This window comes from Oncorhynchus kisutch, linkage group LG22 (assembly GCF_002021735.2).
Source record: "Oncorhynchus kisutch isolate 150728-3 linkage group LG22, Okis_V2, whole genome shotgun sequence".
Classification (NCBI taxonomy): Eukaryota; Metazoa; Chordata; class Actinopteri; order Salmoniformes; family Salmonidae; genus Oncorhynchus; species Oncorhynchus kisutch.
This window is the reverse complement of record NC_034195.2, coordinates 24,014,362-24,041,786: the sequence shown is the minus strand read 5'-3', so window position 1 is coordinate 24,041,786 and position 27,425 is coordinate 24,014,362. Positions and strand designations below refer to the sequence as shown.

The following is a 27,425-nucleotide window of genomic DNA, read 5'->3' as shown; positions in this document are numbered from 1 at the left end:
ACAGAAAGCTAATATTAATAATATGCATGTCAATCTCTCCTGGCTCAAACTGGAGGAGAGATTGACTTCATCAATACTTATATTTATGAGCGGTATTGACATGTTGAATGTACCGAGCTGTCTGTCTAAGCTACTGGCACACAGCTCAGACACCCATGCATACTCCACAAGACATGCCACAAGAGGTCTCTTCACAGTCCCCAAGTCCAGAACAGACTATGTGAGGAGCACAGTACTACATAGAGCCTTGACTACATGGAACTTTATTCCACATCAAGTAACTGATGCAAGCAGTAAAATTAGATTGAAAAGAGCAGATGAAAAAAACACCTTATGGAACAGCAGGGACTGTGAAGCAACACAAACATAGGCACAGACACATGCATACTGTACACACACACGATACCATACGTATCGTGCCATGGCAGCAGCTAATGGGGATCCATAATAAATACAAAAACAAAACAAAAAATACTGTAAATTACTTGAATCATTAACTCTGATAAATCTATTATAGTAGTAGATCAGGATTGGAATATCCATTGCAGTGTGTAATGCAGCCTAGTTTTATTTACACCATCCAGCAGATATCTTAGAAATATAACTTTACTTTGTAGCCTATAGGCTATGGATCATTTTATTGAGAACACACTAAATAGCCTATCGGTGCACTTGATATTGCGGACCCAGCGGAGAATCAGAGATGAGGAACTAATTCTAAAATATAGATATTTCATCAGTTACAAATTACATGACTGTCCCCTGGACTAGATTAAAAAAAATACTAACCCATGCTCTTGACTGAAATTGAAAAGGCATGACCCTCACGCAGTTTCCTCCAGGGAACTATTCTGTAAATATCGATCCATCCCTAATAATCCTGTTTACATGGACACATCTGAAATCAGGCTACCTGATGGCTAGCCCTTGATCACGACTTTCAGTTCTATTACAATGCACATGAGAGTCATTGGACAAAGGCGTCATCTGAAGGGGGAGTTTTGTTAAGATCCTTGACGCTCGGTCTGAACATTAACATGCATCGCCTGTGGTTTGGTTTTGGAAGCAAAGTTAAATTGATCCACACTTTTATAGGGTTAATCTAACTGCACTGTCCAATTTACAGGAGCTATTACAGTGAAATAATACCATGCTATTGTTTGAGGAGAGTGCATAATTTTTAACATGAAAAGTTATTAATAAACAAATTAGGCACATTTGGGCAGTCTTGATAGAACATTTTGAACAGAAATGCAATGGTTCATTGGATCAGTCGACAACTCATACACTGCTGCCATCTAGTGGCTAAAATCGAAACCGCACCTAGTCTGGAATAATACACTCTGGCCTTTCTCTTGCATTTCAGAGATGATGGTACAACAACAAAAATACAAAATAACAGTTGTTTTTTTCTTTGTATTATCTTTTACCAGATCTGTTGTGTTATATTCTCCTACATTCCTTTCACATTTCCACAAACTTCAAAGTGTTTCCTTTCAAATGGTATCCTTGCTTCAGGTCCTGAGCTACAGGCAGTTAGATTTGGGTATGTCATTTTAGGCGAAAATTGAAAAAAAGGGGGCGGATCCTTAAGAGGTTTTAAGAAACAACATTGTACTGTATCAATTTGGAAACATTCTCGTCAGAAAACTCCACTGGCAATTAATTGAGCGTTGCGCTTACATGTCAATGCATTTGACCAGCAGAGGGCGTTTGTCCCCTACTGCACGCCGTAGTTTGCAATGTTGTGACATTCGCCCTAGTCTGTCACCCGATGTAGAAAGAAGTACTATACATTTTGTCCATATTGACCTGAAGATCGGTAGCTGGGAAAACATCAAATAATGTCATCCAACAGCGGTATCCAAATCCCAAGTCGACTGCCTCTGCTGTTGACCCATGAAGGGGTGCTTTTGCCAGGCTCGACGATGCGGATCAGTGTTGAAACGGCGAGGAACATGCATCTGGTGAAGAACAGACTGCTGAAGGGGACCTCGCTGAAGAGCACCATCATCGGCGTGATCCCCAACACCCGAGATCCTGAATACGATACTGAAGATCTCCCCACCTTGCATAGGTAGGTAACAGTAGTTAGCTAATTCTGCTATTTTACATGACATCTCAACATGTCTTTGTGCCTGCCAAGTGCAGGCCTAACAGCTACCTGTTGTAGTCAAGCGGTAGTAGAGCTATGATGTAACTAAGTTAGCAAGCTGTACAACAACCAATGTCAGTTAAATGTCCCATTGAGAAAAGCTAGCTAGTGTACTTGAACTTCACTCAATGGAAACTATGCCATGTCCTGTCTATTATATCACTGGATGTTGTTTGACTGTTCCGAAATCTTTACGATGGTGGTGCTATCAGTAAGCGATGTTATATGATTTCTTACTAAGAATTCCTTTAATTGATTATTGAAAATAGGACTAACTTGATAGCTAAATCATGCTTTACATTTTTAAAAGTGGAATTTAAACTTTTTCCCCATGCTTTCTCCTGTAAGTTGTTCTAGAATGGTCGTTTGAACTTCAGATGGACTTTAACCTTGCATTTAGCAGGATACAACCATGTTAGTTCACTGGTTACTAAGTAGCAATATGTGTCCCTCCTATGCTTTAATAACTGCAACAACTGAAGTAGGATGCCAATGTTAAATCATATTGATAATTCACAATTTTCTCTGGCACAACATTAATCACATACAGTGGGGCAAAAAAGCATTTAGTCAGCCACCAATTGTGCAAGTTCTCCCACTTAAAAAGATGAGAGGCCTGTAATTTTCATCATAGGTATACTTCAAAAAAAAAGAGAAAAACAATCCAGAAAATCACATTGTAGGATTTTAAATGAATTTATTTGAAAATTATGGTGGAAAATAAGTATTTGGTCACCTACAACACGCAAGATTTCTGGCTCTCACAGACCTGTAACTTCTTCTTTAAGAGGCTCCTCTGTCCTCCACTCGTTACCTGTATTAATGGCACCTGTTTGAACTTGTTATCAGTATAAAAGACACCTGTCCACAACCTCAAACAGTCACACTCCAAACTCCACTATGGCCAAGACCAAAGAGCTGTCAAACGACACCAGAAACAAAATTGTATACCTGCACCAGGCTGGGAAGACTGAATCTGCAATAGGTAAGCAGCTTGGTTTGAAGAAATCAACTGTGAGAGCAATTGTTAGGAAATGGAAGACATACAAGACCGCTGATAATCTCCCTCGATCTGGGGCTCCATGCAAGATCTCACCCCGTGGGGTCAAAATGATCACAAGAACGGTGAGCAAAAATCCCAGAACCACACGGGGTGACCTAGTAAATGACCTGCAGAGAGCTGGGACCAAAGTAACAAAGCCTACCATCAGTAACACACTACGCCGCCAGGGACTCAAATCCTGCAGTGCCAGACGTGTCCCACTGCTTAAGCCAGTACATGTCCAGGCCCGTCTGAAGTTTGCTAGATAGCACTTGGATGATCCAGAAGAAGATTGAGAGAATGTCATATGGTCAGATGAAACCAAAATATAACTTTTTGGTAAAAACTCAACTCGTTGTGTTTGGAGGACAAAGAATGCTGAGTTGCATCCAAAGAACACCATACCTACTGTGAAGCATGGGGGTGGAAACATCATGCTTTGGGGCTGTTTTTCTGCAAAGGGACCAGGACGACTGATCCGTGTAAAGGAAATAATGAATGGGGCCATGTATTGTGAGATTTTGAGTGAAAACCACCTTCCATCATCAAGGGCATTGAAGATGAAACGTAGCTGGCTCTTTCAGCATGACAATGATCCCAAACACACCGCCCGGGCAATGAAGGAGTGGCTTCGTAAGAAGCATTTCAAGGTCCTGGAGTGGCCTAGCCAGTCTCCAGATCTCAACCCCATAGAACATCTTTGGAGGGAGTTGAAAGTCTGTGTTGCCCAGCAACAGCCCCAAAACATCACTGCTCTAGAGGAGATCTGCATGGAGGAATGGGCCAAAATACCAGCAACCGTGTGTGAAAACCTTGTGAAGACTTACAGAACGTTTGACCTCTGTCATTGCCAACAAAGGGTATATAACAAAGTATTGAGAAACTTTTGTTATTGACCAAATACTTATTTTCCACCATAATTTGCAAATAAATTCATAAAAAATCCTACAATGTGATTTTCTGGATTTTTTCTTCTCATTTTGTCTGTCATAGTTGAAGTGTACCTATGATGAAAATTACAGGCCTCATCTTTTTAAGTGGGAGAACTTGCACAATTGGTGGCTGACTAAATACTTTTTTGCCCCACTGTATCTTACTCTTACTCTCTTACTCAACACTAGCTGTGTTGTAGATGTTATGGTCAGAGACCGCAACTAAAGTGGCACCCTTTTCCGTAATGCACTGTATAGGGAGTAGGGTGTCATTTGGGAAGGACGATTATGTTTTTCCTCGCCTCATACTATTCTGTAATTACCGCTCCCTTATTAGTATTGGCACGGCGGGGCTGGCGGTGCAGGTAGTGGGCAGTAACTGGCCCAAGCCCCACTACACACTGCTCATCACAGGGCTGTGTCGCTTCCGCGTGGCCCAACTGCTGAAGGAGGGGCCCTTCCCCGTGGCTGAGGTGGAGCAACTGGATAAGCTGGAGCAGTACACCAGCCCAGAGGAGATGTCTGAGGCAGCCGGGCCAGATGGAGAGCTGGGGGAGCTGTCCCAGAGGTTCTACCAGGCCGCTGTGCAGGTGGGTGTGACAGACAGTGCAGGAGCAGCATCCCTGACGTTCAGTAATATAATCTACAGTATGTGTGTCCTATAAAAATAATATACCATTTAGCAGATGTTTTTATCCAAAGCCACTAATATTACAGTAACCGTGAATGTATGTATTTTTTGTATTTGACCCCATCGGGACTCGAACCCACAGCTCTCGGGTTAGCACCACACTCACTGAGCCTCACAGGACCAGAAGCTATGACTTTATGTTCTTTTAGCATAGCCAATGAGGATTCCTCCAATGTGGGTAATAGGCCAGGCTACGCTTATGTAAATATACAGAATATTATCCACCTATGTAATGTATGTCATGGTATGTGTTTATGTAGACAGATGTACTGCCTGTTGTCCACACAGACCTTGATTTCTGATCTCCACCCCTGTCTGTGTTTCATATCTGTCCACTGTGTTTCTTCACAATGTTGTCTTTCCTCTCTGTGTGTCTGGGTTAGTTGGTAGGCATGTTGGACATGTCTGTTCCTGTGGTGGCCAAGTTGAGAAGGCTCTTGGACAGCCTCCCCAGGGAGACCCTGCCTGATGTCCTGGCTTCTATGATTCATACCTCCAACAATGAGAAGCTCCAGGTAGAGCAATGTGTTTCTGTGTCTGTGGGTGCTTGTTCATTCACGTACCGTGTTGTTTTTAGGAATGTCAAATATTTTTGGATTCACATCCCTGTGTAAGGGCATGAATGTATCAGCTATATGCGTCTCTTCCTGCTTTCTGTTATACACTTACAGTGATATGTATGTGGACATGCAGGTTCTGGATGCAGTGAGTCTGGAGGAACGTTTTAAGAAGACTCTTCCCCTGCTAACCAGACAGATTGAGGGTCTCAAACTGCTGCAGAAGACCAGAAAACCAAGACTAGACGATGACAAAAGGGTAAAGGCGTTCGCATGCTTCCCAGCCATAACAGTTCGGGAAGAGTTTGTGCATATATTATGACAACGTTTTTGTTCGTTCTGGACTCCAGTAAGTTTTTTGGGGGGCTGTTATGGCACACACAACTTCGAGGCCAGCCGAAGTTCGGGTGCCAAAGTCTTCGTCCGTGATTGGTCAACTGTAGGGATTCTTCAACAGTCTTTGTTGTCAGAGATGACTTGTTTTCATGCACATTTTTTTTATTGAGAAATACTGCACCTAACATCTTAGTTAGATGTAAAATTGCGTGACCAAGATCTCAGCAAAAACTCAAGAAATCTCTTAAATTTTTATGTTGTCTTAGATTAATTATGACTAGTTTGAGGAAGTGTATACTGGCTATGGCTTCTCAAAGGGGACAAACAGTACTATTGTCACTTTTTTTCTTGTTTTTCAAGCGAAGGTCTTTTAAGGGAGTATGCAAGCACACTCGCTCAGTTTGGCTATTCGGCTAGCCGCCAGCCGAACTGAAGCATGCTGACGCTTGGATGCCACGACTACTCAACTGTTAGCATTTCTTCTAGGAAGAAGTGTCACACTTGTGTGCATGCTAAAAGATCAGAGGCAGTGCCTGCTTAGAATTGAAATGCAGCGATTATACAGTATGCCTCATGCTTGGCACTCTTCTAACCCCTATCTCTCAGGTGCTGGCTGTACGTAAAGGCGGTGTGCTTCCTGGTCGTCAGTTCTCCTTGGATGAAGAGGGTGATGATGAGGATGGTGATGACACAGCTGTCCTGGAGAGGAAGGTTAAAGGAGCGAATATGCCAGAGCCTGCCCTGCGTGTCTGCCTCAAAGAGCTCAAAAGGTACCCACAGTTTATTTACCTTACATTCCAATGGATTCAGACTTCCTGGTTATTTGGGGACACTTGCAGTGTGTGTGTGTACATTATGTGTGTATATTTCCATAGTAGTGGCATTGACACAAACAATGCCTTCAGAAAGAATTCACAACCCATGGGATAAAAATGTACATCTCATTTTTTTGTCAACGGTCTACACAAATACTCTGTCAAAGTGGAAGAAAAATTCTAACATTTGTAAAATAATGAATGAAAAATACAACACTAATACATGTTGATTACATACAGTGCCTTCAGAAAGTATTCATACTCCTTGACTTAGTCTACATGTTGTTGTGTTAAGGCCTGAATCTTTGCACTATACACCATAACGACAAAGTGAAAACATGTTTTTAGAATTGTTTGCAAATTTTTTGAAAATGAAATGCAGAAATATCTCATTTGCATAAGTATTCAACCCCAAAGTCAATACATGTTAGAATCACCTTTGACAGCAATTACAGCTGTGAGTCTTTCTGGGTAAGTCTCTCTAAGAGCTTTTCACACCTGGAATGTATACAAGTTGCACATTAGTCTTTTAAAGAATTTGTCAAGCTCTGTCAACTTGGTTGTTGGTCATTGCCAGACAGCCATTTTCAATTATTGCCATAGATTTTCAAGCATATTTAAGTCAGCTGTAACATGGCAACATCAACTGTAACAAGGAACATTCAATGTCATCTTGGTCGTGCCTGTACACAACTGCATGGCCATGCACTACAACAAGTAGTGCAACAAGTTTGCAGATGACACAACAGTGGTAGGCCTGATCACTGACAATGACGAGACAGCCTACAGGGAGGAGGTCAGAGACCTGGCTTGGGTGGTGCAAGAATAACAACCTCTCCCTCAACGTGATCAGGACAAAGGAGATAATTGTGGACTACAGGAAAAGGAGGACCGAGCACGCCCCCATTCTCATCGACGGGGCTGTAGTGGAGCAGGTTGAGAGCTTCAAGTTTCTTGGTGTCCACATCACCAACTAACTAGAATGGTCCAAACACACCAAGACAGTCGTGAAGTGGGCATGACAGAACCTATTCCCCCTCAGGAGACTGAAAAGATTTGGCATAGGTGCTCAGATCCTCAAAAGGTTCTACAGCTGCAACATCACTACCTGGTACGGCAACTACTCAGCCTCCGGCCGCAAGGCACTACAGAGGGTAGTGCGTACGGCCCAGTACATCACTGGGGCCAAGCTTCCTACCATCAAGGACCTCTACACCAGGTGGTGTCAGAGGAAGGCCCTAAAAATGGTCAAAGACCCCAGCCACCCCAGTCATAGACTGTTCTCTCTACTACCGCATGGCAAACTGTCCCGGAGTGCCAAGTCTAGGACAAAAAGGCTTCTCAACAGCTTTTATCCCCAAGCCATAACACTCCTGAACAGCTAATCAAATGGCTACCCGGACTATGCATTGTGTGTGTGTGTGTGTGTTTGTGTCCCCAACCCCAGTATATATTTGGCATTTGTTTTAGTTTATTGTCCTGCTGAAAGGTCCATTTGTCTCAGTGTCTGTTGGAAAGTAGACTGAACCAGATTTCCTCTAGGATTTTCCCAGTGCTTAGCTGAATTTGGTTTATTTTTATCAAAAAAAACCTCCCCAGTCCTTGCCGATGGCAATCATACCCATAACATGATGTAGCCACCACCATGCTTGAAAATATGAAGAGTGGTACCCATTAATGTGTTGTGTTGAATTTGCCCCAAACATAACACTTTGTATTCAGGACAGTTCATTTCTTTGCCACATTTTTTAGCAGTTTTACTTTAGTGCCTTATTGTGAACAGGATGCATGTTTTGGAATATTTTTATTCTGCACATGCTTCCTTTTTTTCACTCTGTCATTTAGGTTAGAATTGTGGAGTAACTACAATGTTGTTGATCCATCCTCAGTTTTCTCCTATCACAGCTATTCAACTCTGTAACTGTTTTAAAGTCACCATTGGCCTTGTGGTGAAATTCTTCTCTGGCAACTGAGTTAGGAATGACGCCTGTGTCTTTGTAGTGACTGGGTGTATTGATACACCTTCCAAAGCGTAATGAATAACTTCACCATGCTCAAAGGGATATTCGATGTCTACCAATAGGTGCCCTTCTGGTATTTGTGGTTGAATCTGTTTTCGGAATGTACTGCTCGACTGAGGGACCTTGCCATTATCTGTATGTGTGGGGTACAGAGATGAGGTATAGTCATTCAAAAATCATGTTAAACACTATCAATGCACACATTGAGTCCATGCAATCAACTTATTATTTGACTTGTTAAGCACATTTTTACTCCTGAATGTATTTAGACTCGTCATAACAAAAGGGTTTGAATACTTATTGACTCAAAACATATCAGCTTTTCATTTTTTATTCATTTGTAAACATTTCTTAAAACATAATTCCACTTTGACATTATGGGGTATGGTGTGTAGTCCAGTGACACAAAATCTAAATGTAATACATGTTATATTCCAGCTGTAACACAACAACATTTGGAAACGGTAATGGTGTGTGAATACTTTCTGAAGGCACTGTATGATAATCTACACAGATTGAAGAAGATGCCCCAGTCCATGCCAGAGTACGCTCTCACCCGAAACTACCTGGATCTTATGGTGGAATTGCCCTGGAGCAAAAGTACCACAGGTATGCACAGTACACCACTATGACGCCACTACAATCTCAGGTTCATTTCTTTATTCATTTACACTTTATTCTTTTAACTTAGAAATGTACATATCCATACATACAGAGCACATCATATGCACGTTATACCTTGAAAATCTCTGTAATGGGATAGGGCATTTTTGGGGGGATGAGGGGTAGAAACCAAAGTGTACCCTGAGGAAGTCCAACACGGCTCTCTTTTTTGAACTCTATGTTCAAAATGGAATTAAAGGCTTCTACCACTGGAGGGAGCTCAATATCACATTTTGTCACTGGTTGCTTTGTCCTCTATAGCCAGTCATTAGACACTGAGAGTATTGGGGACATTTGCTGAGATGATTCAGCATTACTACACCATGTCTGCTTAGTCATGTAGCGACATAAAACAATACTTGTTATTACAATCTAGATTAATGGTTATCTTAATCACTTGGTTGACATTAGATAAGGTCTTTGACAATATTCACGGTGTTGGAATTAAACCCTGATCCGCATTGTCTCTGCAGACTGTCTTGATATCCATGCTGCGCGGGTGCTGTTGGACAGTGACCACTATGCCATGGAGAAGCTGAAGAGGAGAGTGCTGGAGTACCTGGCTGTGAGGCAGCTGAAGAGCACCCTCAAGGGGCCCATCCTGTGCTTCGTGGGGCCGCCTGGGGTGGGAAAGACCAGTGTGGGGCGCTCCATCGCCCGTACCCTGGGCAGGGAGTTCCACCGCATTGCCCTGGGAGGGGTGTGTGACCAGTCTGACATCCGCGGGCACAGGTACACTGGAGAGGGCAGAGAACGGAGGTGGGGATTAATAGGTGGGCAGGCAAGCAGCTGTGTCTGTAAATTGTATTCTGCACAGGAAATGAAACCCCTATAGATATTATATTCTGACTTAAGCGAGTGGGGAGGGTAAGTCCAGTGCCGTTTGGAAGCAGTGCCGTTTGGTTGGGTTGTGTTTTTGGAGGATGCGCGTCTCTCAACCTTCGCCTCTCCCGAGTCCGTACGGGAATTGCAGCGATGTAACAAGACTGTAACTCCCAATTGAATATCACGGAATTGTGGAGAAAACGGGGTAAAAATATAGATTTTTAACAAGGTTTCACCTGGTCAGTCTGTCCTGGAACGACCAGGTGTTCCTAATGTTTTGTATACAGCCCTCTACAATGTGAGTAATCCTGAGAGGGAAAACTAGGAGTGGAAGCATGATGTAATCTTTCATGTTCAAAGGGTTCGCCTGTCACTATGGAGACTTGGCGGGATGATGACATCTCAGCCAGCAGGTCCTTCCTGTGTCTCTCAGCCAGTCTCCGAGTTTATCCATAGCCCCCAGTCTCTAGTCTCATGCATCAATTGTGACACCACACCAAACCACCCACCACTGCAGTTTAGGAAGCTGCCTGTTGTGTGTTTTGATGTGGTTTCAGGTTGCATAGCGCACTTGTGTATACATATAAGTGTGGGGCCGGGATGTGAGTTAGGTTCATGCTGGTTCCACCTTACATGGTGTTTGTGTGCTGTGCTGTAGTGTAGTGTTTGTGTAAATTCAAATCAAATACAGAGAATACAAGAGGTGTAGACTGTGAAATCCTTACTCACGAGCCCTTTCCCAACAATGCAGAGTAAGAATGTGCAAATAAAAATAGTAACACAATTAATAACAATCTCAAGGAGTACCGGTGCAGAGTCGATGTGTAAAAATCGTCTGTCCTTGGTTGCAACACTCACTACAGAGTTCCAAACTGCCTCTGGAAGCAACTTCAGCACAATAACTGTTAGTCGGGAGCTTCATGAAATGGGTATCCATGGCCAATCAGCCGCATACAAGCCTAAGATCACCATGCGCAATGCCATGCGTCGGCTGGAGTGGTGTAAAGCTCGCCGCCATTGGACACTGGAGCGGTGGAAATACCTTCCTCTGTGACGCTTCATCATCTGGCAGTCCCACGGACGAATCTGGGTTTGGCGGATGCCAGGAGAACGCTACCTGTCCCAATGCATAGTGCCAACTGTGAAGTTTGGTGGCGGAGGAGTAGTGTTCTGGGGCTGTTTTTCATGGTTCGGACTTGGCCCCTTAGTTCCAGTGAAGGGAAATCCGAACGCTACAGCATGAAATGACATTCTAGACGATTCTGTGCTTCAAACTTTTGTGGCAACAGTTTGGGGAAGGCCCTTTCCTGTTTCAGCGTGACATTTCCCCTGTGCACAAAGCGAGGTTCGTACAGAAATGGTTTGACGAGATCGGTGTAGAAGAACTTGACTGGCCTGCACAGAGGCCTGACCTCAACCCCATCGAACACCTTTGGGATGAATTGGAACGCTGACTGTGAGCCAGGCCTAATCACCCTATGTCAGTGTCTGACCTCACCAATGTTCTTGTGGCTGAATGGAAGCAAGACCCCACAGCAAAGTTCCAACACCTAGTGGAAAGCCTTCCTATAAGAGTGGAGGCTGTTATAGCAACAAATGGGGGAGCAACTCCATATTAATGCCCATGATTTTGGAATGAAATATTCAACGAGCGGTCATGTACTTTTGGCCATGTAGTGTATATTCCACAATGTTGATGGATGAGTCCTGGGTGGATGAATCTTTGAAAATATTCCAATTAGTATTTTCAAAACAGTCCTGCAGTGTTGAGGCAGCCCCCTCGGTCCCTGCTGGTGGCTCCCTCTTGAGTTGCTGTGTCATGCCCTGGTCGAAGTATTTTGTGTTTATCTTCATTTATTTGGTCAGGCCAGGGTGTGGCATGGGTTTTTGTATGTGGTGTGTATGTATTGGGATTGTAGCTAGTGGGGTGTTCTAGTTAAGTCTATGGCTGTCTGAAGTGGTTCTCAATCAGAGGCAGGTGTTTATCGTTGTCTCTGATTGGGAACCATATTTAGGCAGCCATATTCAGAGTTTTTCGTGGGTGATTGTCCTTAGTGTCCTTGTTCCTGTCTCTGTGTTAGTTTACACTAGTATAGGCTGTTTCGGTTTTCGTTACGTTCTTTGTTTTGTAGTGTTAATAATTGATTCGTGTTTTACGTTTGTTCATTAAACATGGATCGCAATCTACACGCTGCATTTTGGTCCGATCCTTGTTCCACCTCTTCGTCAGAGGAGGAGATAGAAGAGAACCGTTACATGCTGCTTGTAGGCTGGGAGTAGGAACAGAGAGACGTGATCAAGGATGTTTGTATATACATGGTCCAGCACGTTGTTTAAGCATCCTGTTTTGGCTTCCTTGTTTTTAGTCTTTCTCCTTCCATTGACTCTCTCTCCGTCCTATCATTATCTCACTGCACACCTGTCTTGTTTTGCTTTAATTTCCTTTCTGCACCCCATTTTCTGTCCTCCATTTACTGTCCTCTACTGGTCTCTGTCTGACATGATGCCCTTTCGCTCCCTGTCTCCAGGAGGACCTACGTGGGCAGCATGCCTGGCCGCATCATCAACGGGCTGAAGACTGTGGGAGTCAACAACCCTGTCTTCCTGCTGGACGAGGTGGACAAGCTAGGCAAGAGTCTGCAGGGAGACCCTGCCTCTGCCCTGTTGGAGGTGAGAAACCTGGGACCTCCAGACCAGGGGGCAGCTTCATGGTCTCTGATACAAACAATATGGAGTACAAAGGGGAAGAGGTAAGAAAGGAGTGAGGGATTGAGTGATACAGGGAGATGGACAGAGACTCATCCAGACAGCCAGGCAGAGAGAGGGATAAGATTCTACGTAGATTATATATAGAGGAGGATGGAGGAAACAAGTCGTATCAAATAAGTCTGCATGTATGAAGTCAACACCTGTCTGATCTCTAGAAAGACCCAGTAGTCCCCTGGAGGTAGGTCTGTGACCTCGGCTGGTTCACCTGGCCCTGCTCCACTTCCTGCTGGAGTTATCAGCTCCTATGGTGCATCACCGTCCCACTTCACCTCCTGGAAACACAATGGGAGAGGAGGGATTAAGAATCCCCATCACAGTGATGGACGGAGACAAATGAGCACTGTAGTGTCCACACTCACTCACTAACTCCATTACCACACAGGACTACATTACCACAGAGGACTACATTACCACAGAGGACTACATTACCACAGAGGACTACATTACCACAGAGGACTACATTACCACAGAGGACTACATTACCACAGAGGACTACATTACCACAGAGGACTACATTACCACAGAGGACTACATTACCACACAGGACTACATTACCACACAGGACTACATTACCACGCCAGTAGATAAAAGGATTAGAGCAAACAAAGGGACAGAGGGAGCATGTGGAAGCATGCAAGATGGCTTTTGAACTAGGAGTGTGTGAAAGTGTGAGTAACAGAGAGACAGTGAGTGTGGCATGTCTGAGTAGTGCGCACCATTCCTACTCACTCACCACTGAATGTATGTGAGGAGTCTCAAATTCAATTAGTGTAATGGCCTGAAGACGTGAGTCGCTATGTTTAGGTGAGCGGGATACCTACCTATCTGCAGCAGTGTGATAGCCTTGCTGATACCAGGAGAAGATTAATCTCTGGGAATGCATTACAGCTATCTCCGATAAGAGCCCCACTAGCCTCAAGTCCAAGCTTGACCCCCAAGTAGGATGCGCACTACTCAGACATGCCACACACACTGTCTCTCTCTGTTACACACACTTTCACACACTCCTAGTTCAAAAGCCGTCTTGCATGCTTCCACATGCTCCCTCTGTCCCTTTGTTTGCTTGAATCCTTTTATCTATTGGCGTGGTAATGTAGTCCTGTGTGGTAATGTAGTCCTGTGTGGTAATGTAGTCCTGTGTGGTAATGTAGTCCTGTGTGGTAATGTAGTCCTGTGTGGTAATGTAGTCCTGTGCGGTAATGTAGTCCTGTGCGGTAATGTAGTCCGGTGCGGTAATGTAGTCCGGTGCGGTAATGTAGTCCTGTGTGGTAATGTAGTCCTGTGCGGTAATGTAGTCCTGGGCAGTAATGTAGTCCTGGGCGGTAATGTAGACATGCGCGGTAAGGTACACATGCGCGGTAAGGTACACATGCGCGGTAAGGTACACATGCGCGGTAATGTAGTCCTGCGCGGTAAGGTAGACCTGCACGGTAAGGTAGACCTGCGCGGTAAGGTAGACCTGCGCGGTAAGGTAGTCCTGCGCCTGCACGGTAATGTAGACATGCGCGGTAATGTAGTCCCGCGCTGTAAGGTAGACATGCGCAGTAATGTAGTTCTGCGCGGCAATGTAGTCCTGCTTTGTGTGAGCCACAAGCCAAACCAAAACTTCAGGCTCAGTCACAGAATTACCCATCAGGTCCACTGTTCTGCTGCATTCAACATTCCACCTTCTTACTCCCACTTTCCCTCTCACTCTCTCTCTATTTTTCTTCCTCTCTCTCTGCTTGGGTGCCCAGAGGGATAGAGAGAGGCAGAGCAGGGAGGAGGAGAAGGGATGTGGGGGAGGAAGCAAAGCAGAATGATTTGTTTATTGCCTCTGGCAGTGTGAAGTCTGAACCAACAATTCACAGACACACACAGTGTAAATGTTTCTACATCTGCAGCTGGTAGACATGCAGCTCATTAGTAATGGTCGCTAACCAGTTGAGTATAATGAAATATGCATTCCTGTTGCTGAGTGTTAGCTGTGCTCCTAATACTGAGTGTCTTCTGTGTCCGCCTGACTCCCACCAGGTCCTGGACCCAGAGCAGAATCACAGCTTCACAGACCACTACCTCAACGTCGCCTTCGACCTCTCCCAGGTCCTGTTCATCGCTACAGCCAACTCCACGGCCACCATCCCTCCGGCCCTGTTGGACAGGATGGAGGTCCTCCAGGTGCAAGGTCAGAGGCCAGAGGTCAAGGGTCATCTTGTTGGGCAGAGGGGTCAGCTGAAGGGGCATTGAGTACCTGTCTTGGCCATTGATTTATGTAGAATCAATGTAACTGGTCATTAACACATTAATAGCACACATCATGGTGTAGCCCCAAGACACAGTGGGCAGTTCCCCTCCGAGATTGATGTGGTTTTAGCCTGGATAAATATGGTAATGGCCTGTCAGGAAGAGGTGTTTCTTACATTCTCTGGATCTGTATCTGATGTCCTCTCAGGGTACACTCAGGAGGAGAAGGTGGAGATAGCTCATCGTCACCTGATCCCCCATCAGCTAGAACAGCATGGACTCACCCCCCAACAGCTCCAGATACCTCAGGACACCACCCAGGACATCATTAGCAAGTACGAACACAAACACTCACACATACACTGGGGGTGCTTTACACACGCTAGGAGTGTGGCAGGTCAGAGAGAGGAGGGGAGTGACTATCGTTCTAGCAGGACAGAAGGGGGAGATTACCAGAGCCAGACAGGTTAAGACAGGTCGCATAGGGCACCCACGGGTACATTTTATTGTCACATGCTTTGTAAACAACAGGTGTAGATAAACAGTGAAATGCTTACTTACAGGCCCTTGCCAACAATGCAATAGAAATATTTTTTTTTGTATAGAAAATTACAAATGAGCAATGGTAGCTTTGCTGTATTACATGGGGTACCAGTACCGGGTCAATGTGCAGGTGTACGAGGAAATTGAGGTAGATACACGACATGACCAAAAGTATATGGACACCTGCTCGTCGAATGTCTCATTCCAAAATCATGGTCATTAAGTTGGTCCCTCCTTTGCTTCGATAACAGCCTCCACTCTTCTGGCAAGGCTTTCCACTAGATGTTGGAACATTGCTGCTATAACAGCCTCCACTCTTCTGGCAAGGCTTTCCACTAGATGTTGGAACATTGCTGCTATAACAGCCTCCACTCTTCTGGCAAGGCTTTCCACTAGATGTTGGAACATTGCTGCTATAACAGCCTCCACTCTTCTGGCAAGGCTTTCCACTAGATGTTGGAACATTGCTGCTATAACAGCCTCCACTCTTCTGGCAAGGCTTTCCACTAGATGTTGGAACATTGCTGCTATAACAGCCTCCACTCTTCTGGCAAGGCTTTCCACTAGATGTTGGAACATTGCTGCTATAACATCCTCCACTCTTCTGGGAAGGCTTTCCAATAGATGTTGGAACATTGCTGCGGGGACTTGCTTCCATGCGGGCACTGATGTTGAGCGTTCCAATGGGGTTGAGCTCAGGGTTCTGTCATGGTGAAACAGGAAAGGGCCTTCCCCAAACTTGCCACAAAGTTGGAAGCACAGAATCGTGTAGAATGTCATTGTAAGATTTCCCTTCGCTGGAACTAAGGGGCCTAGCCCGAACCATGAAAAACATCCCAGACCATTATTTTTCCTCCACCAAACTTTACAGTTGGCACTGCATTGGGGCAGGTAGCGTTCTCCTGGCATCCGCTAAACCCAGATTCGTCCATCGGACTGCCAGATGGTGAAGCATGATTCACCACTCAAGAGAACATGTTTCCACTGATCCAGAGCCAATGGCGGCGAGCTTTACACCACTCCAGCCGACGCTTGGCATTGCGCATGGTGATCTTAGGCTTGTGTGCGGCTGCTCGGCCATGGAAACCCATTTCATGAAGCTCCCGACGAACAGTTATTGTGCTGACGTTGCTTCCAGAAGCAGTTTGGAACTCTGTAGTGAGTGTTGCAACAGAGGACATCCTATGACGGTGCCACGTTCAAAGTCAGTGAGCTCTTCAGTACGGCCATTCTACTGCTAATGTTTGTCTATGGAGATTGCATGGCTGTGTGCTCAATTGTATACACCTGTCAGCAATGGGTGTGGTTGAAATAGCTGAATCCACTCATTTGAAGACGTGTCCATACTTTTGTGTATATATAGTGTATGTTCATATAGGTAGGGGTAAAGTGACAAGCCAACAAGGCAGATAATAGACAGTAGCAGCATCGTGTGCGTCTGGTCAAAAGGAGAGTCCGAGTAGCTATTTGGTTAACTGGACTGAACAAAAATATAAACGCAACATGCACCAATTACAGTTTATATAAGGAAATCGGTCAATGGAAATGAATGTATTAGGCCCTTATCTATGGATTTCACATGACTGGGAATAGAGATATGCATCTGTTGGTCACAGATACCTTAAAAAAAGAAAGGTAGGGGCGTGGATCAGAAAACCAGTCAGTATCTGGTGTAACCACCATTTGCCTCATGCAGCACAACACATCTCCTTCGCATAGAGTTGATCAGGCTGTTGATTGTGGAATGTTGTCCCACTCTTCAATGGATGTGTGAAGTTGTTGGATATTGGCGGGAACTGAAATGCAGTATATCGTACACGTCGATCCAGAGCATTCCTAACAGGCTCAATGGGTGACATGCAGGCCGTGGAAGAACTGCGACCTTTTCAGCTTCTAGGAATTGTGTACAGATCCTTGCGACATGGGGCCGTGCCTCATCATACTGAAACATGAGATGATGGCGGCGGATGAATGGTACAACAATGGGCCTCAGGATTTCATCACAGTATCTGTGCATTCAAATTGCCATCGATAAAATGCAATTGTGTTCATTGTCCATAGCTTGTAGCCATACCATAACTCCACTGCCACCATGGGGCACTCTGATCACCAGGTTGACATCAGCAAACTGCTCGCCCACACGACGCCATACACACGGTCCTGCCTTCTGCCCGGTAAAGTTGAAACCGGGATTCAAACCAGGGAAGAGCACACTTCTCCAGCGTGCCAGTGGCCATCAACGGTTAGCCTTTGCCCACAGTATGTCGCCTAACTGCAGTCAGGTCATGACCCTGGTGAGGATGATGAGCACACAGATGAGCTTCCCTGAGATGGTTTCTGACAGTTTGTGCAGAAATTCTTTGGTTTCATCAGCTGCCCAGGTGGCTGGTCTCAGATGATCCTGCAGGTGAAGAAGCTGGATGTGGAGGTCCTGTGCTGGCGTGGTTACACGTGGTCTGCGGTTGTGAGGCCAGTTGGACGTACTGCCAAATTCTTTAAAAAGATGTTGAAGGTGGCTTATGGTAGAGAAATGAACAAATTATCTGGCAACAGCTCTGATGGGCATTCCTGCAGTCAGCATGTCAATCCCATGCTCCCTCAACCTGAGACATCTGTGGCATTGTGTTGTGTGACAAACCTGCACATTGTAGTGGCATTTTATTGTCCCCAGAACAAGGTGCACCTGTGTAATGATCATGCTGTTTAATCAGCTTCTTGATATGCCTTGAGAAATTCTCCCTAACAGGGATGTAAACAAATTTGTGCACAAAATCTGAGAGAAATAAGCTTTTTGTATGTATGAAACATTTCTGGGTTCTTTTATTTCAGCTCATGAAACATGGGACCAACACTTTACATGTTGCATTTTATATTTTCGTTCAGTGTATTTAGCAGTCTTATGGTTTGGGGGTAGAAGCTGTTCGGGAGCCTTTTGGTCCTAGACTTAGCGCTACAGTACCGTTTTGCTGTGCGGTGGCAGAGAACAGTCTATGACTTGGGTGGCTGGAGTGTGACAATTTTTAGGGCGTTTCTCTGACACCGCCTGGTATTGAGGTCCTGGATGGCAGGGAATTCGACCCCAGTGATGTACTGGGCCGTACGCATTACCCTCTGTAGCGTATCTTGATGCAGCCAGTCAAGATGCTCTCAATGGTGCAGCTGTGGAACTTTTTGAGGATCTGAGGGTCCATGCCAAATATTTTCAGTCTCCTGAGGGGGAAGAGGCGTTGTCGTGCCCTCTTTACGACTGTGTTGGTGTGTTTGGACCATGATAGATCCTTAGTGTTGTGGACATCAGAGCATGCTGCAGATGGGGCCAGCACCTATCAGCATGGCCAGGGGGGAGGTTGTGATGTCTCAAACAGTCACACTGTCATTTTAACCATCATGGTTGATGATAGCGGAACTGTGTGTGTGTGTGTGTGTGTGTGTGTGTGTGTGTGTGTGTGTGTGTGTGTGTGTGTGTGTGTGTGTGTGTGTGTGTGTGTGTGTGCGCACGCAGGTACACTCGTGAGGCCGGTGTCCGGTCCCTGGAGAGGAAGATCGGTGCGATATGTCGAGCAGTGGCAGTGAAGGTCGCAGAGGGTCACAATGTTACCAAATCAGAGGCCGCGCCTGCTGAGAGCGCCCCTCAGGGAGCTGAGCACGGAGGTAGAAAAACCAGCAGGGGATAGATAGCCACTCTCTGTGGGGCAGGAGGGAGGACTGACTGACTGGCACAGCTACAGTATCAGGCCCTGCCCTCAAACATACTGCAGTGGTGAGCTGGTCTCAGCAGTGCCTCAGTGGCCTGCTGTATTCTGCATAAATACAGACTAGCCCTCCCCACAGGCAAGCTGTGAAATCACAATATCTGCCCCTGGAGGCTGGAGCTAATTGAGATGTTAGGAACAGACATGGCTATGTACACTACCAGGTGCTCCCTCCTTCCCTCCAGTGAGCACCGTCACCTCTCACACATTCACACCGCCGGTTGGTTGTGCAGTCCCTGACTACAAATCTGCTGACCAATACACAATGCCCTCTCAAACATAAAGGCACGCATGCTCACACACATTACACACACACACACGTCATCCCCCTTCTGAAGGGTATGGAGGGGGGGGGGGGGTAATCCTGCTAACAGACGGCCTCACGACCACATGCCCCCTGCCTTCCCTCCCCCAGTGTCTCTGTGCAGCAGCTCTTGTGTAACAGGAGAAATCACACTGGCAGTTAACACGGCCTGAGCCGAGAGAGTGGGGGCAGAACAGAGGGGTTTTATGGCTCTGTTGCCCTATTGAAACAGATTTGGACTGCCCCCCCCCCAGCCCCCTCGTTTCTGTGAAACCACTCCCACTGCAAAACAGCAGCAGATGTAAAGAGAATGACTCTTCCTCTGCTCTTTGTGTAAATGGCTGTCTGTTGCCAGGTAACGGTGACATTATTGGCAGACCGAACAAAGAGTTGTGAGGAGGAGTGTGTGCGTGCTGTGTGTGTGGGGGGGCGGGGGGGGGGTCTGTGTCTTTCTTTTCTCTACCAGCTGCTCCATGACTGCCGGCTCATGACAGCTGTCACATGACCAGTTAGGAGCACGGCTGTTGTTCCTTTGCCCACCTCTCTCCCCTGGTTGTATCCTTCGTTTCATCCCTCGCTTTGTTTTGTCTTTCATGGCACTAGACAGCTCAAAGAGGGACTGTCAGAGCTGATTTATATTAGACATTCACTCACTACATAGATATGTCAGTCCATAAAGACTGCCCTCAGTTATCCCCCCTCTTTAATTATCCATTAAGTGTTTGTAAAATAGTGTTGTGCTGCAGTGTAGTGTTGCCACTGAATGTACTAGCTCTGTTGAGGGGAACACCATGGTCCTCATCCACTTTGCATTGGTAGTCAGGTCACATGACCAGTGATCAGCATGTGCATAATAAGAGGTCTGGGGAGGCTGTGTTGTGTACAAGAACAACCACTCAGACATGCACTATGTGCACACACACACACACACACACTCACCGTGTTGTTTTACATCCTCCTCCAACCTCTCAAATTAACTTTTGCTGTTGCTAATATTTCTATTAATCTCTATAATTTGCTCACCTGCTTTCTATGTTCTCAATCTCTCTGAACTCTGTGTGTGTGTGTGTGTGTGTGTGTGTGTGTGTGTGTGTGTGTGTGTGTGTGTGTGTGTGTGTGTGTCAGAGGGGAAGCGAGGGAGGAGGGCAGAGGAGCCTGACGGGGTGTCGGCAGACATGGCAGCGCCCCCAGATATGCCCATCGTCATCGACCACATCGCGTTGAAAGACATCCTGGGGCCGCACGTCTTTGAGATGGAGGTGAGAGAGGGTAGGGGTTGGCACTGTCTAGCCCAACACACTGCACTGAGAAGACTGATGCACTGGAGAGAGAATGATGACATAGCAGATTGCAGCAAATACAGCAGGATGATTCTCAACTGTGGGAAGCACATGTATAGAAAAGCCTTGTCATGCAGAATTAAAGCCAAAGTGTTCTTATGTACCCACATGCACTTCTAACCGTACTAGTTGGCAGACTTGAAGGGTGCAACTTTAAAACAGTACTCTAGTGTACTATAGATGCACCTAAATGTGCCAACTTGTGATTAGGTTGCTGTTGCTGCAGGCTTAAAGCAGTGTAGCTGTGCTGGAGAAAGTACACACTTATGTTACTAATGTAGCTTAGCATTCCATTCATACCCATGGGATTTGGGGGCGGAGGGGGTTGGGGTGAGGGGCTCTCGAGCTCTCACAGGGGGACTGGAATGTGCCTGTGTTGTGTGTACAGCAGGGAGAGCAGAAGGAGGGTTATTTGGAGGGAAGGCAGACCACAGCATTCTTCTAGTCCTCACTGAGCATAGGATACTGAGGACTACAACTAGTTTTAAAACATAGTAAACCCCATACTCTTACTCTCACCTCAGTGTTATTGGCTAATATAGCAGTGATGTGTAGATGACTACAGATCCAGTACCTAGGTGTCTGTATATACTGAGTGTACAAAACATTAACAACACCTTCCTAATATTGAGTTGCACCCCCCTTTGTCCTTAGAACAACCTCAATTTGTTGTGGCATGGATTCTACAAGGTGTCCAAAGCGTTCCACAGGGATGCTGGCCCATGTTGACACCAATGCTTCCCACAGTTGTATCAAGGTGGCTGGATGTCCTTTGGGTGGTGGACCATTCTTGATACACATGGGAAACTGTTATGTGAAAAATTCAGCAGCATTGCAGTTCTTGACACAATCAAAAAAAAAACTTCTTTAATCTGTCTCCTTCCTTTCATCATTTCACTGATTTGAAGTGGATTTAACAGGTGAACTCAATAAGGGATCATAGTTTTTACCTGGATTCACAAGGTCAGGCTAGGTCATGGAAAGAGCAGGTGTTCCTGTTTTGTACACTCAGTGTAGATGACTGTGTTCCTCTCCCTGGTCGTGTCCAGGTGTCGGAGCGTCTGACACTGCCGGGCGTGGCCGTCGGCCTGGCCTGGACCCCCCTGGGAGGGGAGATCATGTTTGTGGAGGCCAGCCGCATGGAGGGTGAGGGCCAGCTGACCCTGACTGGACAACTGGGTGACGTTATGAAGGAATCTGCCCACCTGGCCATGAGCTGGCTGCGCAGCAATGCCAAGACCTACCAGCTGACCAATCGTGAGTGAAGACACACAACAAAATGCATTTTGCCTTAGCTTTGCTACTCATTTACGTCCATATCAAAGCAATACACAATGACGGCTGAAGGACTGTGTGTCTGTCTGTCTGATGTAGTGGTCGGTGGTTCAGATCCTCTTGAGGGGACAGACATCCATCTGCACTTCCCAGCAGGAGCAGTCACAAAGGACGGCCCATCGGCTGGAGTCACCATGGTAACGGTCCTGGCCTCGCTGTTCAGTGGGCGCTTGGTACGGTCCGATGTGGCCATGACTGGAGAGATCACTCTGAGAGGCCTGGTGCTGCCGGTGAGACACAACTACACATCCTTTCCTCCGCTCCAGACTGCATGTGCTGCAGTAAAAATAGAATGAAAATAATGGGCGTCCCCATTCAAGTCAATGACGGCATAATGGGTGGACTGGCGGCCATTGCGAGTGTACCCATATGAACAAAGCAGGAAGTGTACCCATCAATATGTGCTGTGATTTGTTGATTCAACTCAACTGACATTACAAAATACATTCCATTGCATGAGCAGTTAACTAGTGGTGGGTTGTCTACTACAAAATAATAGATTGCTTGCCCGTCAACTCCAATTTCTGGGTGTCATGCGTAGTGGAATCGACCCCTAAGATTCAGTATTTTTGTAATGGAGGAGACTGACTAGGCTAGTTGCCGTAGGCTACTTCAGAGAACACAAACTTGCATCTTTCACAGCAAAGAAAGGGCGAGCTAGCGAAGAGAAGGGAAGGGAACAGCCAGACATAGGTAGGTAGGTCGGCCACCAGGCAGTCAGAGCTATGCATCGGTAATCTATAGCTGTATCTCGCAGTACTGTGTAGGTGTATCTCACAATTTCTTGCATATTTACTAAAGTAGGGGCTATCAATGAGTAGGCTAAGCTACAAACATGCAACAGACCGAAGACTGAACACACACACTGGCATCTTTCATAGTGAAGGGAAAGAGCAGGCGAGCCAGCAAGAGGGGCAGGCAAACAGTCAGAACCGTGCGTATAGGCTGTGTCTTGATAATCTGTATCTCGCAATGTTTTGTCTTGAAATACCTCATAAATTCACCAAAAGTATATTCAAGTATAGTTTACAGTCGTGGCCAAAAGTTTTGAGCTAAATATACATTTTCAAAGTCTGCTGCCCAAGTTTGTATGATGGCAATTTGCATATACTCCAGAATGTTATGAAGAGTGGTCAGATGAATTGCAATTAATTGCATTGCCATGCAAATTAACTGAATCCCCCAAAAACATTTCCACTGCATTTCAGCCAAGCCACTAAAGGACCAGTTAACATCATGTCAGTGATTCTCTCGTTAACACGGGTGTGCGTGTTGACGAGGACAAGGCTGGAGATCACACTGTCATGCTGATTGAGAGAGTTAGAATAAAAGATTGGAAGCTTCAAAAGGAGGGTGGTGCAAGGAATCATTGTTCTTTCTCTGTCAACCATGGTTGCCTGCAAGGAAACACATGCCGTCATCATTGCTTTGCACAAAAAGGGCTTCACAGGCAAGGCTATAGCTGCCAGTAAGATTGCACCTAAATCAACCATTTATCGGATCATCAAGAACTTCAAGGAGAGCGGTTCAATTGTTGTGAAGGAGGCTTCAGGGCCCCCAAGAAAGTCCAGCAAGCTCCAGGACTGTCTCCTAAAGTTGATTCAGCTGCGGGATCGGGGCACCAGTAGTACAGAGCTTGCTCAGGAATGGCAGCAGGCAGGTGTGAGTGCATCTGCACGCACAGTGAGGCGAAGACTTTTGGAGGATGTCCTGGTGTCAAGAAGGGCAGCAAAGAAGCCACTTCTCTCCAGGAAAAACATCAGGGACAGATGGATATTCTGCAAAAGGTACAGGGATTGGACTGCTGAGGACTGGGGTCAAGTCATTTTCTCGGAATCCCCTTTCCGATTGTTTGGGGCATGCGGAAAAAGCTTGTCCGGAGAAGACAAGGTGAGCGCTACCCTCAGTCCTGTGTCATGCCAACAGTAAAGCATCCTGAGACCATTCATGGGTGGTGTTGCTTCTCAGCCAAGGGAGTGGGCTCACTCACAATTTTTCCTAAGATCACAGCCATGAATAAAGAATGGTACGAACACATCCTCCAAGAGAAACTTCTCCCAACCATCCAGGAACAGTTTGATGATGAACAATGCCTTTTCCAGCATGATGGAGCACCTTGCCATAAGGCAAAAGTGATAACTAAGTGGCTCGAGGAACAAAACATCAATATTTTGGGTCCATAGCCAGGAAACTTCCCAGACCTTAATCCCATTGAGAACTTGTGGTCAATCCTCAAGAGGCGGGTGGACAAACAAAAACCCACAAATTCTGACAAACTTCAAGCATTGATTATGCAAGAATGGGCTGCCATCAGTCAGGATGTGGCCCAGAAGTTAATTGACAGCATGCCAGGGCGGAAAAAGAAGGGTCAACACTGCAAATATTGACTCTTTGCATCAACTTCATGTAATTGTCAATAAAATAATTTAAAAAATTATACTTCAGTGTTCCATAGTAACATCTGACAAAAATATCTAAAGACACTGAGACTGAGGCAGCAGTGAAAATGAATATTTGTGTCATTCTCAAAACTTTTGGCACGACTGTACATCAATGAGTTGGCCTAGGGCGCAGCTATTCTAAATTGTGCCAGTGAATTGAAGTTGAACATCGCCAAAACGTCAGTTTAATTAGACCTAAATGGGCAATGAAAGCTATTGTGCCTATAGCTTATTTAATGAAACCCTGGCTGTTGATGTCCTAGTTAGTCAATAGATCGCAAAGCAGAGCATCCCCGATTCCCCACTGAGTTAAACTTTTTGGAAGTTCACTTTCTCATGCAAATACTGTCCAGTAGCTCAAATCAGCAGAATCTGGGGCATTTATATTAGGAGGGAAGTCTACCATGGATTGCTAAAATAAGGTTTATGATCACACTTCAATGTAAATATGATGGGGATACCTATACATTTGGCAGCCATGCATGACTTATCAGTGTAGCCTATTATCGTTTAGACATGACGTTGACATTTCTTCACTGCTAGAATAAAAACCTCCGCTTCAGTCATAAGTCAATTGAATATATATATATACAATTTTTTTTTAAATGAATCCTGTGTGAATTGTCCTCTGGAAAAACACACATGCTTTCATAATAATTAATTAAATGACCAACGTCTCTATCAATACTAGTCCCGTCCGAATAGGGGTATACAACACATGAAAGAATAGGCTTATCAGCGTGGAGAGTGCGCCATATCATCCCATGGGAATCTGTCAAGGCTGAACACAGCTGAATTATCTCTGAAATAATCTACTTCCTACACATCTTCTATAGTCAAACAAAATAGGCCTTTTATAAGTTGATAAGCAAATGGGCAGCATCATGCTCATGCCAGTCCTCTTTAGAATACAACATTTGTGTTCCTAGTAGGACTCTGCAATAATGTGGTGCGCAGCCAAAGACGACGACTCAAAATCCTGGAGTCGTTCACCCCTATAGTAATCATTTGAATGAGCATTCTACTTTACCATGGAAATGATTGCATCACAATACCAGGAAGACATTGCGAGTTTACCAGTCAAATTGCCAGGGTTAGAGGTTCCAAGCCCATTCTATTAATTGTTTGCTACAACACCTTACTTGTTTCAGCAAGGGGCAACAAAGTTTCATCGCGTTAAGAGTCCAAGTTATCTCAGAAACTGACTCAACCGCACGAATGCCCGGCCAGCAGTTTGTCCCCAAAAACCCCCAAGGTTATTTTATTTTCATAACGGTCTTCATCCATAACCGTCAGTTATACGGTAATTGTGCCAGCCCTAATTCTGTCTGCAGGTGGGAGGGATCAAGGACAAGGTCCTGGCAGCTCACAGGGCCGGGGTGAAGCGTGTCATCATCCCAAAGCGCAATGAGAAGGACCTGGAGGAGATCCCAGCTAACGTCCGGAAGGAGCTGGACTTTGTAACAGCCAGCAACCTGGACGAGGTCCTGAACGCAGCCTTCGATGGGGGGTTCCCCGGAATGTCCAACCCTCTCACTCTACCACACATTGTCAGCAAACTGTGAGATGGATCCCTGTAATATTACCACTCAGAGACTGTCTATGTCACACTCTGACTAACATACAGGAACTCCCATTCATCTTCCTGGTGGATATGGAAAGCTCATAGCACATTGTCGCTTCCATATATTAATTTGTATGAGGCAGAAACACACTGACCACATTATCTTTGTGGTGGATGCATAAACAGGCAGTTATCAAAGAGGGTGTGGGTGTTACTGATCTGTTAGTAAGGAGGCTTCTGTGATGCAAACATGTTCTTTATCTACTTTAACACTTTCCTTAAGTTCACACAAAGAGGACAGGTTGAAATTTAGTGCCCTCCCTTGTGACACCTGTTGCGTTTCCTTCATGGTGTTGCGAATTTGGATCTGACATTCAACATTTATCCTGGTGGAGTTCAGACCGAGTTAGGACCATCAATCACTTAGTTCTACTGTCTCTGCTGCATACTGGGTTGTTCTGGGAACTGGCTGAAGAATCCACAGTGTGGGGCTTATGTGGATTGTAACAGTACTAGTCAGTGATAGTTGTTCCAGTTGCTCTGCTGTAAAAGCTCTGGCTACGAACATTTAAAAAATAACAAGACCGGTGAACTTAACCATGCTGTTCATGTCCCTCAGATTTAACATGACTGAATGAATGAATGAGGTTTAGAGGCTTCATAATTGGCATCAGAGGTCTGCTCAATATCCAGATAATTCTGCTGGTATGGCTTTACACATGATTTTTATGTGTAGATACAGGATGAGCGTGATTGCACAGTAGCTATACTGTTAGGATGCAGTACTATGTCATACCCCTAAGGGATACAGTCTCACTAAATAGCTCTGTAACAGTTGCATAATGAAAATAAAGAATTTCAATACAAATATTAAATTGCATAATTTGCGTGTGTGACGTACTGAAAGTACTCTGTTGAATGTGGTTGAGAATCAGCAGAGCGCGATGCAGCCGTCTTAGCAACAGCAGGGTGTGGATCATCATTCTGATCACCACCCACTTAGCTCTACAACGATGATGAGCCAAGACAAGCTCCACCACAGCATGCCTGCTGCTTCCAGCATCTAGGCTATATGCCTTCCTTTGGGCCCAACGGGAGAAAGCTACTAAAATATGAC

At 45.4% G+C, this 27,425-nt stretch overlaps 1 protein-coding gene across 1 annotated transcript; it reads left to right on the top strand.

Annotated features, from left to right (window-relative positions):
* Window positions 1–1,721: 1,721 nt before the first annotated feature.
* Window positions 1,722–27,183, top strand: lonp2 (lon peptidase 2, peroxisomal). The gene is made up of 15 exons (XM_020456666.2): window positions 1,722–2,077; window positions 4,467–4,719; window positions 5,204–5,335; window positions 5,514–5,636; window positions 6,320–6,483; window positions 9,064–9,158; window positions 9,686–9,944; window positions 12,566–12,707; window positions 14,820–14,970; window positions 15,238–15,364; window positions 19,075–19,223; window positions 20,754–20,887; window positions 22,018–22,225; window positions 22,343–22,533; window positions 26,079–27,183. The coding sequence occupies exons 1-15, from the start codon at window positions 1,845–1,847 to the stop codon at window positions 26,307–26,309; spliced, it is 2,592 nt and encodes an 863-aa protein (XP_020312255.1). The 5' UTR covers window positions 1,722–1,844; the 3' UTR covers window positions 26,310–27,183.
* Window positions 27,184–27,425: the final 242 nt, after the last annotated feature.

What these genes read in the sequence shown, in the direction of transcription:
- lonp2 (XM_020456666.2), top strand. Translation starts at nt 1,845, where the DNA reads ATGTCATCCAACAGCGGTATCCAAATCCCAAGTCGACTGCCTCTGCTG. An exon ending in GATCTCCCCACCTTGCATAG is followed by an intron (nt 2,078 to 4,466) that starts GTAGGTAACAGT and finishes CTCCCTTATTAG; the next exon opens with TATTGGCACGGCGGGGCTGG. An exon ending in TGAGAGGCCTGGTGCTGCCG is followed by an intron (nt 22,534 to 26,078) that starts GTGAGACACAAC and finishes TTCTGTCTGCAG; the next exon opens with GTGGGAGGGATCAAGGACAA.